Raw genomic sequence first — 17,728 nt, forward strand, 5'->3', positions numbered from 1 at the left:
AACACACAACAAAATCAGGCTTGTTCACAAGTGCATTCAATCGTAATGCGGCTTATAAACTTTTTCTTTGAAAATGTGTTAAAGAGAGACATTGCAGGCGCTAATGTATACGTAACCCAAGACTTCAATCTGGTCGTATGTTTACAGTTACCTTAACTTTCATGAGTGCAAGAGACAGAGAGAAGAAAAAAAGATCACAAAAACTTCCAAAAATAACTCTCACCGCTGAGTGGTAACAATACTTGTAATAATTTAGCTGCTGTGGTTTATTAAATTTGCACTGATGGTTGTTACTGCTGCAGCCAGGCTTAGGCCACACGTCACTCACCTCCTGTATTGTGCAGCTCCCAGAGAATTGCAGGTTGTATTCCTTCTGGACCTCCCGGTGAGTGATGATCAGCATGTAGTTCTGGTTTAATGACTCCTGTTGAGAGCTGAGGGGATGGAAAGAGAGACAGTAAGTCAGCACAGACAAGTAGCGGCATGTTTCATCAGAACCATCATCCCTCCGGGACAGAATGAGCTGCCACACAGGCAGGTCTAGGCAACACCTCTCGTACCCATCAACAGAACGGCTACAGTACGGACCAAATAAAAAGCACTGGTCCTGTGAGCCTGTTACTGCACAGACACATAGATAACACTCGGATAATTAGGTCGTCTAATTTGTTAAACACGTACATACAGCATTGCAACAGGGACCTAACCAAACAAAGACACCCTGAAAGCTCCAACATGTCCCCAGGAAGAGGTCCCAACCATTTAGGTTAATGTAGAATAATGAAATTACACTACACTGCATTGGGATAGTACATTAGATATACTCATAAAACATAAGATAGCACTCACTCTAGGCTGGAGGAATCTATTCTTGTTTTAATCTAGTTTTCGGAACTCTGCAATAAAAGGACGAAGGGCTGATATTTTGTACTAAAGCCATCATCAATGTATGTGTATAATATATCTGTACAAATCAGCACACTGTGTTGTAGCATATAAAGAGGGTATATACCTACCCTCATTAAATCATATTGTGGTGTTTTCTTATTGCGAGACTGAAATTCTCAGCACCCCAAACCAAATGCACCTTATGTAAAATGTGATACAAGGACATATTTGAGAGAATATTTTGCCTTTGAAAACTCACGGTGCTAACGCTTTTACCCCCAAAAAAAACTAGACATATTTCTGCCACGCCCCCAAAGGAACAGTGCCCCGTGTGGACAAAACAGGGCAGAATAGTTTCAATTGGTGGTAACAGGCACTAATTTGCACTCAAACAATCCATGTAGCTACGCAAGGGGTGCAAATGCAATTTCTTATTTGCATGCAGGGAAAATATTTTATATATACACATTTATGGGAACTGCATTATATAAACATTTTCTTGAATACAAGACCTTACTAAAACAAATCAAAGTTGCCCCGTATTAGAACAAACCGTACAGATCTGCTGCAGAACCAGACAAAGACGTTTACATTTTTCTCTAAGGTTTTAGTCACCCTTAGAAATCTTTTAACCTGACTAGGACTCCTTTATGTATTACTTAATTGTTGCATTATGTTATATGGACTCTTTACCACTAACGCGTTTCACCTTTTTTTTTTTTTTCTTTCAATATTTTTTTTTTTTTAATACATAGCATCTCAGCGAGTTTTTACCTTAAAAAGGCCACCAATTGGATCAATACATGAACTGCCCGTTATCTGTACAGTATGCTGCAGAAGCCTTATTTCTTACCTATTAACTGTTCACATGTCACATTTACTCAATACGAACTCGCAATAAGGGCAAATACTTCCTTTGTTCTTAACATAGCCCACACAGAACCGCCCACTGCGACAGATATCATGGCAGCTCTCACTTCATAAAGTGTCAGATTATAAAACAGGAGATTTTAGAATGGATTTAAGTCTGATAAATTAAGGCAATTTTCGTTTTTTTTCAAGATGTATAAACGCCTGTTAAACTGATTTTAAAGTGTGTGTTTTCTGTGGTTAGCCTCACTTTACAAACATATTATCTAAAAATTAGCAGAAGTAGGGGTGTTTTGCTCAAAGCTAGTGGCAGCTATGACCAATGAAACACGTAAGTCACAACTTCTCATTATATGACTTTTTTTATTTAATTGAGTGTTCAATAGCGGCAAACAGAGCAGACACCAATGTGTCATGCTGACAGCACTGTAAGAACAGCCTGTTCCAAGAAAAAGGTGGAAAGCGCAGGACAGACACCACGTTGCCATACACCATAGCAAAACATGTCTGTCCCCCACCAGCAGTACAGGAGGCGTGGCCAAGTACAAATGGGGGTGTGGTCACACTGCAACAGGGAACGGCCACATCCCTAGAGGGCTGCTTCACACTGTAAAGCGCTAGGATGACCATTACATACTGCCCGTCCCCCAAAGTTCAAACACGCGGGACAAACATATCCCTGGCCGGGGGAGTGGGACAGAGCCATAAAATCGTGACTCATGCTGAAATCGGAGAAAGTTGGGAGGTAGGACACTGTGTAGGTCTATGTGCTCCCGTGGACCCTACTCTTCCGAGCTTGCATTGCAAACCCCCAATTTGGGCTTTCAGTTCCACAAATGGGGCTTGAATGCGCATGCTCCTCCCCCACACGTGTCTAGCAGGGACCATGGGAGCCAATAGACCAGCATCACTGTTGTAACCTCTGGGCCCCAAAGCCACCACACCAGCTGCAATGACATTCGTTCTGCCACCAATAGACATATTCAAGGTTAAAGGGCACCAGCTGCATACACAGATTTAAGGTGGTCATATTCTGGAATGAACAATGTTCATGAACACTCATTAGAAATATAATCAGAGAGGTTATGCAATTTGATTGGTTTGCGTTCCAATTAATATTCGTGTAGCCGACAAAATGGCTGCCTCCACTGCGTGTAGACAACATTCACCACCTTCCTTGTAACCTTTTAGAAACCTATCCGGCTTAAAGCAAACGTTTATACGTGGTAAATATCTGAACATTTACTAGAGACAGTGCAATGACGCACATGCAACACTTCCATGTGTTATTTGGCCCTTTTTTATTTTTATTTAAGTGCCTGGGGAATTTTAAATTAAACACTGCTAAAGCCGCCAATTAAATTTCCAGTTTTTAAGCTTGCAGATTTATACTGGCTCATGTCAGCCACGGATCACATTTACAGTAATTACAGCTTATTTACATTAACACAAAATAAGAAATCAATATGTAGATGTAATGTTTGTTGTAGCTAATGCTGGAGGAGATTTCACATTTGCTGCAAACAGCAGTCACTTAAAAACCTGGAAAGTATGCAAATCTCCAGAGCCTGTGTACCGCGGAGTCACGCCAAGCACCGTCTCACAGATGGAAAGCAAATATGGAGCTCTAATCTCAATCATGGCCTCGGACACAGACTATGACTTAAATTATACTGCAACAATTCAAAAGGAAGCTGGTAGCGTCAGTCGGGATTTACGCATTGGCCATTTTGTTACATAGCTATAACTCTAGTAGGATAGCAAATACAGTGTGCCAGCATTTAAAAGACATATGTAAAGGGTAGAAAAAGCTTTTACTTATAAGTTTAATCTGTTTTTTTCTTTGTTTATTTTAAGATGCATTGAATTTGGCACATTATACATACAGTCAGATGGCCTAACATACTTTATCTAAAACCATCATATTAGTAACATTACTAAACTAAAACTCTAAATACGGTGAGTTCTTACTCCTGTACAAAGGACTATAGGAGGATGGGGGGGGGGGGGGGGGGGGAGAGTACATTTCATTATACAAATATGTTCTCTCTCCAGTAAACTGGTTTCATCAATTACAGAAGAGTAAATTCCAATCTAAATGCAAAAAAATAACAAAAAAAATAAAAAATTCAGCAATGTTATTATTTATACAACTAGATGCTACTCTGTTTAGTTATGGATGTGCGCCTCCTAGTGGTAACAGAAAGGAAGTGATTCACTGACATTTCAGACACCATTAAATATAATATTATTGCTATTCTATTGGTGGACTATTTTTATTTTAATATACTCTTTATTTTACAAAGTTCACATTTTACAAACTACAAAAAAAAAACAAATAGGTTCAATGCCATTAGGGAAAATGTTATATAATATTGTATTGCTCCATTGTGCAGGCTGAAGACAAATAGCCCTGGAGGTGACAGGATTACCCAGCATGACTAGGGAAGCCTCCATGTAAGAGTAGTCACATGGGCCACTAAAATCACCCTCCGATAACGCACTTCACTATAAAGAACAGCGATTTAAAAATAGATTTAATAACCTTTAGCAGAACATAGCGAATAGCGAATTTGTGTGAATTTAATTTACAACAGGAAGTAATGGATGGAAGTTATTGTTCTCTCTCATGCAGCTGCCACATGAGCTGAATCATGCACTTAGAGACTACATCTAACACAACGTAAGCATCTTTTATCCAGCGCTTTTCTTACCAGTACGTAAAAGCACTCCGATATATCACCAAGCACTTTACCCTATAGCTGTTTATCTGCTGACTTAACACAGCTTGTGTCATTTTCCTTAGTTAGCGTTATAATGCCCAGGTAATGTTCTGAAGTATTGTAAGACAATAATGTTGTAAGATGAACGTGTCTTCTCCTCTATGCCACATAGCTAATGTAATGCTTACCGTACAATTTATAATTAGCAGATGGGAGAAAATAAGAAGAGATTTGGAATAACAAGCAGAGTACGGATAGAAAGAACTACGTACCAGTGGCTAAGTGGTTAGCACTTCTGCCCTCACAGCACTGGGGTCATGAGTTCAATTCCCGACCATGGCCTTATCTGTGTGGAGTTTGTATGTTCTCCCCGTGTTTGCGTAGGTTTCCCTCGGTGTGCTCCGGTTTCCTCCCACACTCCAAAAACATACTAGTAGGTTAATTGGCTGCTAACAAATTGACGTGTGTGTGTGTGTGTGTGTGTGTGTGTGTGTGTTAGGGAATTTAGACGAAGCTAAAATGAGGCAGGAACTGATGCGAGTTCTCTGTGCAGCGCTGCAGAATTAGTGGCGCTACATAAATGGTGATGATGATGATATCAGATGATGGGGAGTGATACTATAATCCAGCACAATTATACTTCCAGCTTTGTGTGTAGTGGGATCACAGTGTCATTTCAAAGACAGAACCATTGCAGAAAACTTTTGTGGCTTTCATAGAAGTAAAAATGAACACACATTTCTATACAGAGGGATTTAACCTCTTGTAATCCCAATAAACTTTAAACCCAACAAAAGCTCTGTATTCTATTAACATGAATTCACAAACAGTTTATTAGATCGAGGTCTAGCTTTAGCCCAAGAGTCGGCGCCTAACTTACAGTGGATAAACGTCTAGCACACTTCTATATTACCCATGCAGCCTTGTCTATTATTGCCCATGGACATGACACAAAACAGCTGTATAAAAAAAAAGCACAGGGTAAAGCTGATCCGTGTCATATCCAAGGGCATCAGAGTAACTCGGATGATCTAAAAGGTCTTGGTGAAGTTCTCAGAAGAAAGCCAGAAAGATAAAGCGATTTAATTAGTAAAGGCACATAAATCAATAAATCAAAAGTTGGCTGAATGTATAAAATGCCTTTAAAATAAAAACATAACAGAATTGAATACTTTACCCTGATTGGCTGGACATAGATGGAATTGGTATCTCTGGGGTGAGGACATAAAGGCTATTGTTTTTTGGCAAGTGAAGACTCCTTAGGACAGTCTGAAAGTAAAAACAACACATAATATAAATACGTATACCGGATACACTACACCAGTAACAGGTAAATTTGTAATGCAAACACTGTTTCGTCTTTGCTGCAACGGACGAGGGATAGGCAGGTTTTGCTGCTACAGATAGTGGAATTTGAGTGCAAAGGTCCAAAAGTAACACACAAACAAAATTTGATATTGCCTGCTATACTGGGCAAAGAGATCAACATGTAAGGCCCACAAATGTGATACCACAAATAATTAGATCGGCAATGCTCATAAATAAGATCTGACACGGACAGATCACGTGCACTGTGCGACTACACTAACAGGCGCCAATGTATCCGGAAGGGACCCTTCTGCTTAGCCCAAGTGTCCAGGAACTGGGTCTCATTCAATGTCTTGCTTGGCACACAGAGGTTTACAAACAGAACTAATAGAATATTATAGAACCATTTATTTTTCTGTGCGCTTACCCTTCAAATAAAAGGTCCAATGATAAGTGATCTGGTACCAAACCCCAAGGACTGGTCAGAAAACCTCTATATAGAGAACAGAATAGCTGTAATATAAAGTGTAACCAAGACCAAGGAAATAACGTAAAAGCATTATTGCAAACAAGACTGAAAATCAGATCTTTTACGAGCGCTTTATCAGAGCAACGCTTGAACCTGTCTTACAGAACATTTATGGCACATTAAAGCTTAATTATAAGGCGCAGTTTCCCTTATGCCCATTACTCCCAATGTGTTTGTAGCATCATTTGCAGCAACTAGTTAATACTTGAAAACCGCATTACATTTAAGATACACTGTCGGTCATAGAGCTCATTCACACCTATGAAAGGCAAAACTTGCCCTTAAACACATTGTCGTTTTAAATTTTGCCTGTAATGTCGACCATTTGCAGAAGTCTGACCTTAATACATTTATTTACCCCCAGATGTCCCATCTCTCTCCAATTACAGTAAAAGATACATGTAGATAAACAAAGCACTGTGTCAGGAAGATAAAATTAATAAAGAGAGTAGTGGTAAAGTTATGAGGATTTTGACATCATGTTTCCACTTTCCACCATGTGCATTCTCATGTAGATCTGCACAATGATACGAACAGATTGGGAAGTTCCAGAGTCGGTGAAGCCGGCGTGTACCTTTAAATGCGCTAGATGTAAACAGGTGCACTGGAGCAGATAAAGAGGTTATTGACTGCAGCAGGGCCCCCCTGTTATCCCAGCCCTTCCTCATAGCTTTAGTTCTCCGAAATATTTACATAAATACGTATTAATGGTATTACGTATGATCGGTTTCATCACCTACTCAAGAGAGCCATATAGAGGATTGGAGTGATAGTAAGATACGATGGGCCCATTTACATTAACAAAATGTGGAAATAAGAGTTGAGTGTTTATTGTTGTGCACTAACACCACCATATGGAATCACACCGTAACCACAACGCTAGGTCAGCGTCTCCCTCACACATTTTGTATTCCAGGCCCTTTGCCGTGGAGTGTTTTTCTTTCTTCTGGTAACTTAAGACCTGTTCAGGCTGAGAAGCCTCCAGGAACAGCCTGTATCCTACAGGAGAACAGCCCTTTTATTCAGTAGCCTGGTGCTATTTAAAGCCTCAGCTTTCCAAAAATAGTCCAACTGTCCGTTCCAATGATAGGGCTGCACACTGAGCCTCTGTTCCTCTGCACGCACTGAAATGCCACTAACTTGGGGAGAGAGAGAGGGGGGGAGGCTGCGTAAGAGATCTTTAACTATTTCACCACTGAGCAGAGTATGGCAGTGTCTGCAGACTGTGGGGTAAATGTATGAAGCTCCGGGTTCTTCAACACCCGCGAGTTCGGCGTCTTCGGCGTTTAAATTTAAAGTGGCGCTGCCTTGTACAGGGAAGTTTCCCTTTACAAGGCAGCGCTGCTTTAAATTTAAGCGCTGAAGACGCCGAACTCGCGGGTGTTGAAGAACCCGGAGCTTCATACATTTACCCGTGTGTGCATCACGCCACACCGTGTCCTGCTCCTATAGCGGATACAATATAGTACATTGCTCTGCTCAGTGCAAGCAGCAAATAAAGGTTAAATGATAAAGACCACCCAGCAGTGAACCAGAGACATTGATGACTCACCCTAACTTTGCTTCCTTGCCTTTAAAAGACAAGAGAATATTTGCAGTGCACCCAACGTGCAGTTTTGAAAAGTCTAAACCTGAGCGTCACTGCAGCAAAACGGAGCAAGTGATTGGGGGCAGGGCAAGAGACAGGAACCCTCTTACTGGCTACACCAGGGGTGGGCATGTTATAAAGACACAGGTAAGTTATATTAAGCGGGTTGTCAAAAGAGGATGTTGCAGACAATTTTTTCTAGTAGAGAAGTTACATGAGCAGCCTGCAGTTCTCCAACTGCTGAGGACATAGTATGGGTTTGTGGATTTGACCAAAGCATTCCAACTAGCGGATCGCCAATTGTTCATATCTAGCCCGGGATTGCTGGCTGCTGGGTATACTTTTCTTGTTTCGATAAAGGAATAGCCAATAGATTTTAAGGTTTCAAAGGGCTAGTATGGAAGTGACGTAGCAGATTCTGCACTGGTAAAGAGTGTGACCCAACAAGTCTTCATTGTAGGACCATTATGGTTTTCTCTATTTTTGAATCAGAAAGTTAATGTAATTAGTAATGTTTTTTGAACTCTAACCTGATGATACAGTTATATAATTATATGAGATTCTTTGGTTGGGGCCTAGATTCTTTAGAGAAAAGAGTCATCTCCTTTGGCTTTTAAAATTGGCTTTAAATTAATGGAAAACCAAGGTGAGGGGACCTTTTTTTTTACCCCTTATGCTCACATACAAGGCAGTCTCCAACTCCACTGCTCCCCTCCCCAGTCGGCCACATACTCCCCTCCCACCCTCTCCAGTCGGCCAATGATAGTCATCTTTCCTCTCTGGTAGTCACATCTCACTCCCTTATCCAAGATTTCTCCTGTGCAGCCCCCCACCAGTGGAACCATCTCCTTTGTTCTATCAGACTATCCCCTATAAAACTTTTGCTCATTGACTTGCACCTCTTTGTGGCTCTAAAAATGTTAGTTGTGCCAATGTTAATGGGCATAGGTTTCAGCCTGCACTGGATGTAACCCTTGCACCCTAGTAGCTGTGTTTAGAGTTGTAGGGTTACTTGTTTAATGTATTGTACTGTTATACCATGTACTATCTTGTTGTTTGCCCTCTGTACGGCACTGGCCTATAAATAAAAATTAATAATAATAATAAATAATAATAATAATAATAATAATAATAATAATGGCTTTTGGATCGTTTGCTAGATGAAGATGGTGGTTAAAACTCTAGTTTGATCATTTTATCAAGACACATTTCAGTAACTTTGGCTACCAATTTTAAGGTATTAACCTCATTTCATGAATCCACTGTAGGACGACTCCTTTGTAAAAGAATTCATTAATTTATCATGCGGTTGGCAACAGTCTCAGTTTCTACACATTGCTTAGTTCCTTATGTGAAGCATAATGCCACCGTAACAGACACTTTGTGGCAGCAATCTCTGAAAAATCTGCTATACTTAAGCGGATTGCTAAAAATTGCTTTAAATTACCAACAAATCAACTAATCATTTTCAGATTCTCAAAAACTGGTTACTGGTTTTATTACATCTTAAATATTATGTAGCTTAATTTACACATAGAAAATACAACGAATATATTAAGGCCATTTAATGAGTATTATTGTGCTAAGCACAGGTCAGACAATATGGTTCTTAAATTCCATTTATGAAACTCAAACTGGACAGAACGCCACTTGGAGTTGACACAGCTCAATTTGTTGGGAATTAAATCCTCTGTGACATAAGACAATTCAGTTATGTTAAAACACTTGCAGGTAAACTATGGATCTCAATTTAATAATTTATGTTTTTTTATTTTTTGTTTTTTACATTTTAATCTATGTAATGTTTATATAATCATGTGTGTTTTGTATTGTATTACATGTCTTTTGTGTTACATGTGTCACTTTATGTGGGTTCTACCTATAAAAAAGGAACTAGTTTCCATTGTACTTACAGTGTAAAGTAACACAACAGCATTAGACTGGGGTACAAATCAAGCTCTAGATAAGGTTTTGCCACTATAAGCATGAAACTGCATCTTAATGACTAAACTGGACAGATTACACTCACACAAAACCACAATCTATACATCCAGTAAATATTGTTAACAACATAATGCAACTGTTGGAAGTATCTTTTTAATACACTTCTAAACAACAACAGTAGGAACCAAATTTATGTTTGCTAAAATAGCTGCTGAATCTGCCTTCTCACTCATTTGCATACTGATGCCACTGGCACTAGTAAGAGGCTAAGGGGTGGAGTAAGGGGTGGAGCATTGCTGGGATCCTCCCAGCCACCTGATATCACCTGTTATACAGTGCCAACTGGAAAAGAGAAAAGCAGAGATTTAATTCTCAACAGGAAGTGTAGCCCTCCAACCAGGCCTGTATTCACTGCACACCTTCAGTCATACTTACCTACTTTTAGACACTCGTCCAGGAGATCCCGGACAGGGCAGCGTGACTAGAGGGCGGAAGGGGGCAGGGAGCAGTCAATAGCTTCATTTTGGCCCTGCGCCGGAAATGATGGTTTGATGCGGGGGTGGGGCCAAAATGACGCAGTCACTTTCGCATTACTTTGGCCAGGTATTTGCTGGATGTGGGAGACTTACCTGCTCTCCCGGGATTCCGGGAGACCGACCCAGATTTCCGGTGTCTCCTGGACATTCCGGGAGAGTTGGCAAGTATGCCTTCAGTCCTAGCTGACCGATTGACTAAGATGACTGAAGTCCTCTAGAAACAAAAATGTTCCGCTTCTCCCCCGTCAATTTGCTTGTGTCAAGTAACTCTGGTGGTCCCAAAGACCCTCACTGATGTGTTAGATTAGGAATGCAGTAAATAAAAAAGGGAGGAGAGTCCCAAAGTGGGCAATCATTTTAAGTTTTCTGAAACACTACTACACTTCCCACATTGATCGACCCACAGACTAACTGTTTTTGAGAGCGATGGATCGAAAAAAAGCAAAAAAAACTTCTAGGACATCATGGTCAATGGCATAACAAGGGTGCTTTCCAGATCAGCTTAATGGCAAGAAATGAAACACTCCTTATGTACCAAGAGGGGGCAGTGAGCAGCTACAACGGATCACTCTCACATTTCACCTATTCCATAGACCTGTTATGGGTAACAGGCAGCCCTAAGGGCTCTATGTGGCCCTCTGAGACATCACCTGTGGGCCCCTGGCATCTTCCTGTATATTTGTCAGATGTTTGTTACATCTTCCAACACTTGTCGGCAGGAATTTTAAACATGTTATTACAGATAGGCGTTTATTTCCTTAATTAAATGTATCGCTTCAACTTATTACTGAGACTAAGGGTAATGTGAGGCCCTTCTCAAAGCTTAGTGGAATGCCCATAGGACCCTGAAGTGTATATGGTTGGTCATCACTGATCTAGACAGTATACAACTATATCTGGGACTAGCACTCTACATGTAAGAATAGGGTGATGTACTCACACTGTCCTCCACATCTCCAGATTTCCAGCCTTTTAACAGCATTTTGGATGCAGGAACCTGAAGCTCATTTTCTAGGATCTGCTTTATATCCCCTGGAAACAGAGCAAGTTGCATTTTTAAAAAGGATAGTTAAAGACGGTTCATAATGACAGATAACAGATTTATCTGTTAATTTTGTTTACACGTTTTAAAAACCGTAACGTCCTTTGTAAAAACTAGTGTAACAGAAAAAGGTGGTATGTGCTACAGTAACCAGACAATTGTCATTTATATGGAATAGTTAAGAAAATGAAATCATTGGATGCTATTGGAAACAATCTTTTTCCATTGTACTGGCTTCCTAAATGTCTCCTGATACGTCTAGTGGAGCATATTTTTTTATTTGCAGAATGAACAGAGGACATTAACAAATCTGATACATGTTTTGTTAAAGGTAAAAGACCCTAATATTCAAAAACAAGTGTGTATCATTACAGACTATGGATTTATGAATCTACTTTTATTCTCAAAAAACTGTTGACGGATGAAATTGCCCAAAGCTCACCCGGAACTTGCCAGAGATTAAACTGTGTTTGTGGACAGTGGCACTAAGTGCTAAAGAGGACAGGGAATGTAGTGTAACTGGATCTGCTATATTCTACACCTGCCACTGGACCAACCTCAGCTCTATGCCACGGAGACGTGTAAATATACTGAAAGTACAGGAGGCCAAAGGGATCAATGTGATTTACAAATGTGAAAGTGTGAGAATGCCAAAATGATTCCGTAACATCTCAAGTGTAAGCTTGTGTCTGTCTATGTTATAATGCAGTGAGAAAGGTTATAACTTAATATTTACATATATGCATATCATAATACCTATATGGAAATTGAAATTGTGTGCACCTTGCCAGATGCACAAGTTAAAATTACCATTTGCAAAGTCTAAGTGACAAAGTCACACTTCCCGTTCTGCAGGATGGGTCAGATCTCTAACGGCTTAATAAGGAAACATTTTTTTTTTTTCCTTCTCTCCTCTCTGGACTATTACTTTAGTAAAGTTTCTCCTTGAGATATCTGATATTGGTACATGGCTCTGCCTGGGCAGCACACAGCAGCAGGGAGGAAGACTATGTGTAGCTGAAGAGATCGAGTCCTACAACACTGTTATGAAAATGACAGCTGGAACCCAACTGGTTGACTGTAGGGTTCCTCTAATCAGGAGACAGTTCTCATCTAGTAGTTAATCAAATCTTGATGACCACCGTCTCACTCCAAGGTGCAAATGTTCACTGCAGAGCAACCCCCATTAAGGCAAACTGTGGGGAAGTGGGGTTAGGGGTCACTTAAAATTAAAGTGAAAATCCCCTTTACAGAGAAACTAACATTGTGATTTCAGAATATATATATATTTTGTTAGCATTATAGAGGTGTCAAACTGCTGGGGTGACAATAAGGAGTTGTCTTACCGACAGTGCAGCTATCTTCCAGAACTACATCCGCCGTCTTGTCTCTGTACTCCACTTTGAAGTCCAGCATGCGTGAAAGCCGTTCTACAAGCTGCCGGCTAGAAACTACTGGGCGGAAGGCTGATGTAGAGGATGAGGAGGGGGAAGCGATGGATGCCGAGGTGTTCGGCTGGGGAATAGGACCAAATATAGGGTTTTGTATTGTTTCTCCACTAAATTCACTGAAATTATAATGCAGAAGATAAAGGTTAGCCTAGAAAGAAAATATACAAGTACACAGCAATAACACACGCAATAATCTACATTGATTCATGCCTTGTTATATCTAACATGCAATATATCCACTAGCTATCTCCCTGCATCACACAAGACCTGTGCAGCACTGGTTCTTCCTGAGCTTTTCTGCATGTAATGTGTGTAAATAACCACCACTGTTTTCAAACATTTAAAATAAATATAATGTCAAGGTGAGGGGATGGCCAGGTGCAGGAGAGTATGTACAAGGGGAGGGCACAGTGCAAGAGAACGGCACATGAGAGGCGGAGGGTGAGAGACGAGCCCTGCTCAAGAGAGGACCGCTGAGGGGGGGGGGGGGGGGGGGGGGTTGTGGGAAGAGGAGCCCTGCACAGGAGAGGGTGCGGGTGGAAGAGCATTGAGTAGCAGTTGTATGCCAGACGAGTATGAACAACGCCTACGAGTGTTATACAAAGGGCAGTGCAAATCTATACATAATATACATATTTACCTAGAGTTATACACAGAGGTGCATATAAATACATATTTCCACAGAGGCAGAAATTGGGACATAATTACCTTTGTAAAATGCCATTTTCCTGTGGTATTACCCCATTTATTGCTGCCTACAAAGAAGAATGATAAAGAAAGTTAGAAACCTCAACTCAGTGCAGCGTGAGGAAGTAGTACAGGTCATACATAGGTCTGCGGCGTGACCCTGTCAAAACTCCCATTTTCTACACAATTTCATGTAGGAGTGTCCAGAAATGTCCCTTACAGTATTTAGCAAATGAACTAGGACTCTATAATGTATATTCATTTTAACAGTTAAGAATAAAAGTATGCAGATAATTAATTCAAGATAATTACATGTTTAAGAGATTTTGTTTAAAAGCCGTCAAGTCATTTTTATCACACCGTTTCACAGGAGATGGTATTTTACCTTAAAAATGAAACTTTTAGTTTTGGTTGAGTTAAGCAACCTAAAATAAAATACAACTAGACAATCCTGGCAGTAACAGTCTTAAATTAAACTGAATGACTAAATTACTTTATTAACAGAATTCAATAACTTTTTTTATACACTACATGTGGAAATTTTACCAAAGGAGTATAATGTATAAATAACTATATTATCAATCACTATACTAAAAGGAACTAACGAATTTCTTTATACACTACAATATATGTATAAGTTCTTCCATCGAAGTTACATTGCTGAGCATGGTCCCCGCAAGACACGCTGATATATGTGGCTGCAAATAATGGTCACAGTTTCCGGCCCACCTAGCAGGTCACATGTTCCAGGTCACTCAGCAGGTGCACAGGGAGTGTTCACCAACTGTCACTATGTCCAGAGCAACCACCAGGTGTACAGGTGTATTGGCAACTATCACATTTTCCAGAGGACAATGGTAATGTATTGTTGTAAATGGCGACCGTACTGCGAAATAACTCAGAAACTATGCAACCGATTAAAACACCAATATTTTTCTGCAAACCTACAAACCAAGACCTTTAATTTGGTATATGATGTGCCATGCTCAGACAACGCCATCATAGAAATAAGTCACTCATGAAAGTCTTACTTATGCTATTAATATATAGAAAATGTACTACTGCTGCTCGGACGATCTAGTAGGTCCCCAAATGCATTTAAAGGTCTATTCAGAAGATCCTTTTAACTTGTGCTCATTCAAGCTGGTCAAAGGCCTCTCCCCTGTGATCCTACCATTAGAGGTTCATGGGGCAGAGGTTGATGAGCTAGGCCTGCCCCAGTAGGATGGAGGATCACAGACCGTCACATGCATTGGGGGACACACTGGATCCACCGAGTGACTGGTGCTTTATTCTACAGTATTTCATTTCACCCAAAACAAAATTCTTGGTTTTGGGTGTAATTAGCCTTTAACACAATAAGGGCCTCATTTAGAGTTGGACGCAATGTGCGTCCAAGATGTGGAGGAGTGGGAGTGTGCCGCAGCTTGGTAGGGTATTACGAGTGGCATGCAACCCCAGTTGCATCTACCTCGTAATACCCTACCGAGCAGTTTGTGCAGCTAGCCAACTACTTGCACCACCTAATTCCTGCTGCACTGTTTTAGCCCTTTTTTGACGTGTTGCGTCTGTGTCCAGGATTTACCTACATGGCCACAACCCTTGCGTCTATATTATCCAAGTTCACGCCTTCACAATTCCGCATTCCACCCTTTCCCTTATAGTAAGCCGCAAGCTATCGCAAGTGTAAATTGCGTCTAAGATTCAGGCGGATACGGTGCTTGCTGCACATGCGCGATTGTGGTTTTTTGGCTGATGCGCCTAAAACGGACTTTGCGTCCGACTCTGAATGAGGCCTTAAGTACATAAGTGGTTAAAAAAAAAATGAAGCATTTCATAAGCGGTTCTACTCTCGTAACCCCAGTAAACTGTTTGGGCTTCTAAGTTCATATCTGTGACTCATTCAAATGTTGTAAAATTATTTAATTTCTTGGGTATAGTTCCTCTTTCTGGAGATGTCAAATTTGCTGCATTGCAGATTTTGGAGAAAAAATTAGGTAAAAGTTCATAATCTTTTTTTAAAGAAAAAAAAAAAAAAAAAAAAAGCTAATTAAAATGGGAATTCAGTGATATTATCTCCTTTGTTACTTTCATATACATATTGTAGTTAAAAGCCACCTGTTTTAAATCGACAATACACATTGTCGCTATGGACTTGTATGTTTTACAGGCATTAATGATACTACAATTATTTCTGTATATCCAAATACAGGTAGAATTCTACGTCCCTCAATAAACAACCCCAGCTTTATAAAGACTTCAAATACTAAACAGTCCAATCACACCAATTTGATTTTCTTCTGGCCACTATGTATCTTGGGAAAACCTAACAAAATTAAAACGTTCTTTATTTAACAAACACGACAAAAATATTGAAACGGGTCCCAGGAATAACTAGATTAAGCACAGCCACTATGGAAAATTTAAGATATACCTCTAAACTTGAAATTGTATTGTTATACTGCTCCTTATTTTTAGAAGTCTAAAAGTATAGACAGATTTTAATATGGATAATCAATGCATACAATATGGAAGTTGAATAAACAGGTTATGCTTAGGATACTTATGAATTAACAGTATATTAGTGGCATACATTAGGTTCTGTTATTTTGCAGAACTTACTTAATATGCTGACATATCACATGGTATTTTATCTTGCAACTTATCTAACAAAATTTACCCCCCATGATGGGAAAAACTGAAGTTGTGGCAAGACCTACTTGGCTGTAGGCCTGCTACTGGGGGGTGTTGGATGGGCCTATAGATGGTGGCGATAATGGTTGTGTTATAATTATATTGTGGTTTTAGGCTATGAATGGTGTGTAAAATGAATTAATAATTGCCATTGCTCATTTTGAACTGAACGGCCTGTAATGTACATACAAAATAAACCACCATAAAACTGAAAACACTTTGTTAGCAGCTGCTTTCTAGAATATTAACTGTTTTTATATTGAAAAAAATAAATTTAATTCTGTTATGGAAAAATATAAGGACAATCTGTGGAATAAGAACATGTAATGACTTGATACAGACAGCGCTAAAATACAGAAGAACGGCCACTAGAGGGCGAACGGAGACCTCATTCCCCCTTCCTAAATCTGCGAGTTCAGTGCCTTTCAAAATGATCTCACAAAAGTGGCACTGTTAGTGAGGCCTGGGGGCATGCTTGAGAACCCATGGTTCAAAATACACATATTGTGTTAGAAAATACAAAAAGTGCTTACATTTTGCTGTAGTATGGTTAAAGGTCATTGAAAGTTACAAGTGACATACATGCTTTCTATAGATAGTAAGCCTGCCAGCAGGGCACTGGTACCACTTTGGAAATACCCAGTCTGGTTTTATTACTGTGTTTATTCCCAATTGTAGACACTGCAGACTATGCTGGTACTATATAAATAAATGGTAATAATTAACTAAAAGAAAATAAAAGTGTTCCTACATTTTTACATGAGGCTCCTCCTTAATATTCTGTTGAAAAGCAGATTGGAGTCAATAATGTTAGTTTTTTTTGCCAGAATGCCAAGGCCATAGTTAAGAAAATGCCCCTCTACAACTTTTACTTCATACATTGCTGATTCTCTTGTGCCGTTAGCTTGGTCTTCTCGATCACAGGGGAGAACAGTTTATTCGTTTTGCTCTAGTAATATGCAAAAGTCGCTACCCAGGGAACCAAAAATAAATGGTTTTGCTTGATTCTATAAAGACATGGCTAAAACACACAGACTGAAGCCAGAAAGGTAAATCAATCATGTACAAACCAAAATAAATCAGGTGATCTGACAGCAGACAACCCCTCTAGCTCCTTTAACCCCTTCACTGATGAGCCTATTTTGGCACTCTTTGGATTGGTCAAATTCCAGCATCAATATCAATAATTTGTGCGGTAACCACAGAAAATACCTATTTTTTTTCCCTGAGGAAATAATGTAATTTAATAAGCAACAGGTCCCTGAAGAGACCGGATGTAAGCATAAACACTGACAGGCAGAACCCAGTACAAATGAAGAGCTGGTATTTGTCAGCGCTGGAACAGAGTTCAAAATAAATTTGGCTGGTCTCCATTTAAAATAACCTTTAATTGTGGTCAGGTAGTGAAAGATTAAGGAGGATAATCACTTTAAAGCCAAACAATGTTGGGTGCCAACTGCTCTTAGTC

The 17,728-nt window shown here is 39.9% G+C and overlaps 1 protein-coding gene across 1 annotated transcript in view; it reads right to left on the reverse strand.

Moving 5' to 3' along the window:
* The window catches only part of FAF1 (Fas associated factor 1), a 163,925-nt gene that overhangs the window by 110,150 nt on the left and 36,047 nt on the right, over positions 1-17,728 (reverse strand). Inside the window, exons 3-7 of the mRNA XM_075182058.1 lie at positions 13,588-13,634; positions 12,775-12,995; positions 11,327-11,418; positions 5,659-5,750; positions 329-434 (exon numbers count right to left, since the gene is read on the reverse strand). Of these exons, the coding sequence (XP_075038159.1) occupies positions 329-434; positions 5,659-5,750; positions 11,327-11,418; positions 12,775-12,995; positions 13,588-13,634 (558 nt within the window). The remainder of the gene's footprint in view (positions 1-328; positions 435-5,658; positions 5,751-11,326; positions 11,419-12,774; positions 12,996-13,587; positions 13,635-17,728) is intronic.

Source organism: Mixophyes fleayi, chromosome 8 (assembly GCF_038048845.1).
Source record: "Mixophyes fleayi isolate aMixFle1 chromosome 8, aMixFle1.hap1, whole genome shotgun sequence".
NCBI lineage: Eukaryota > Metazoa > Chordata > Amphibia > Anura > Limnodynastidae > Mixophyes > Mixophyes fleayi.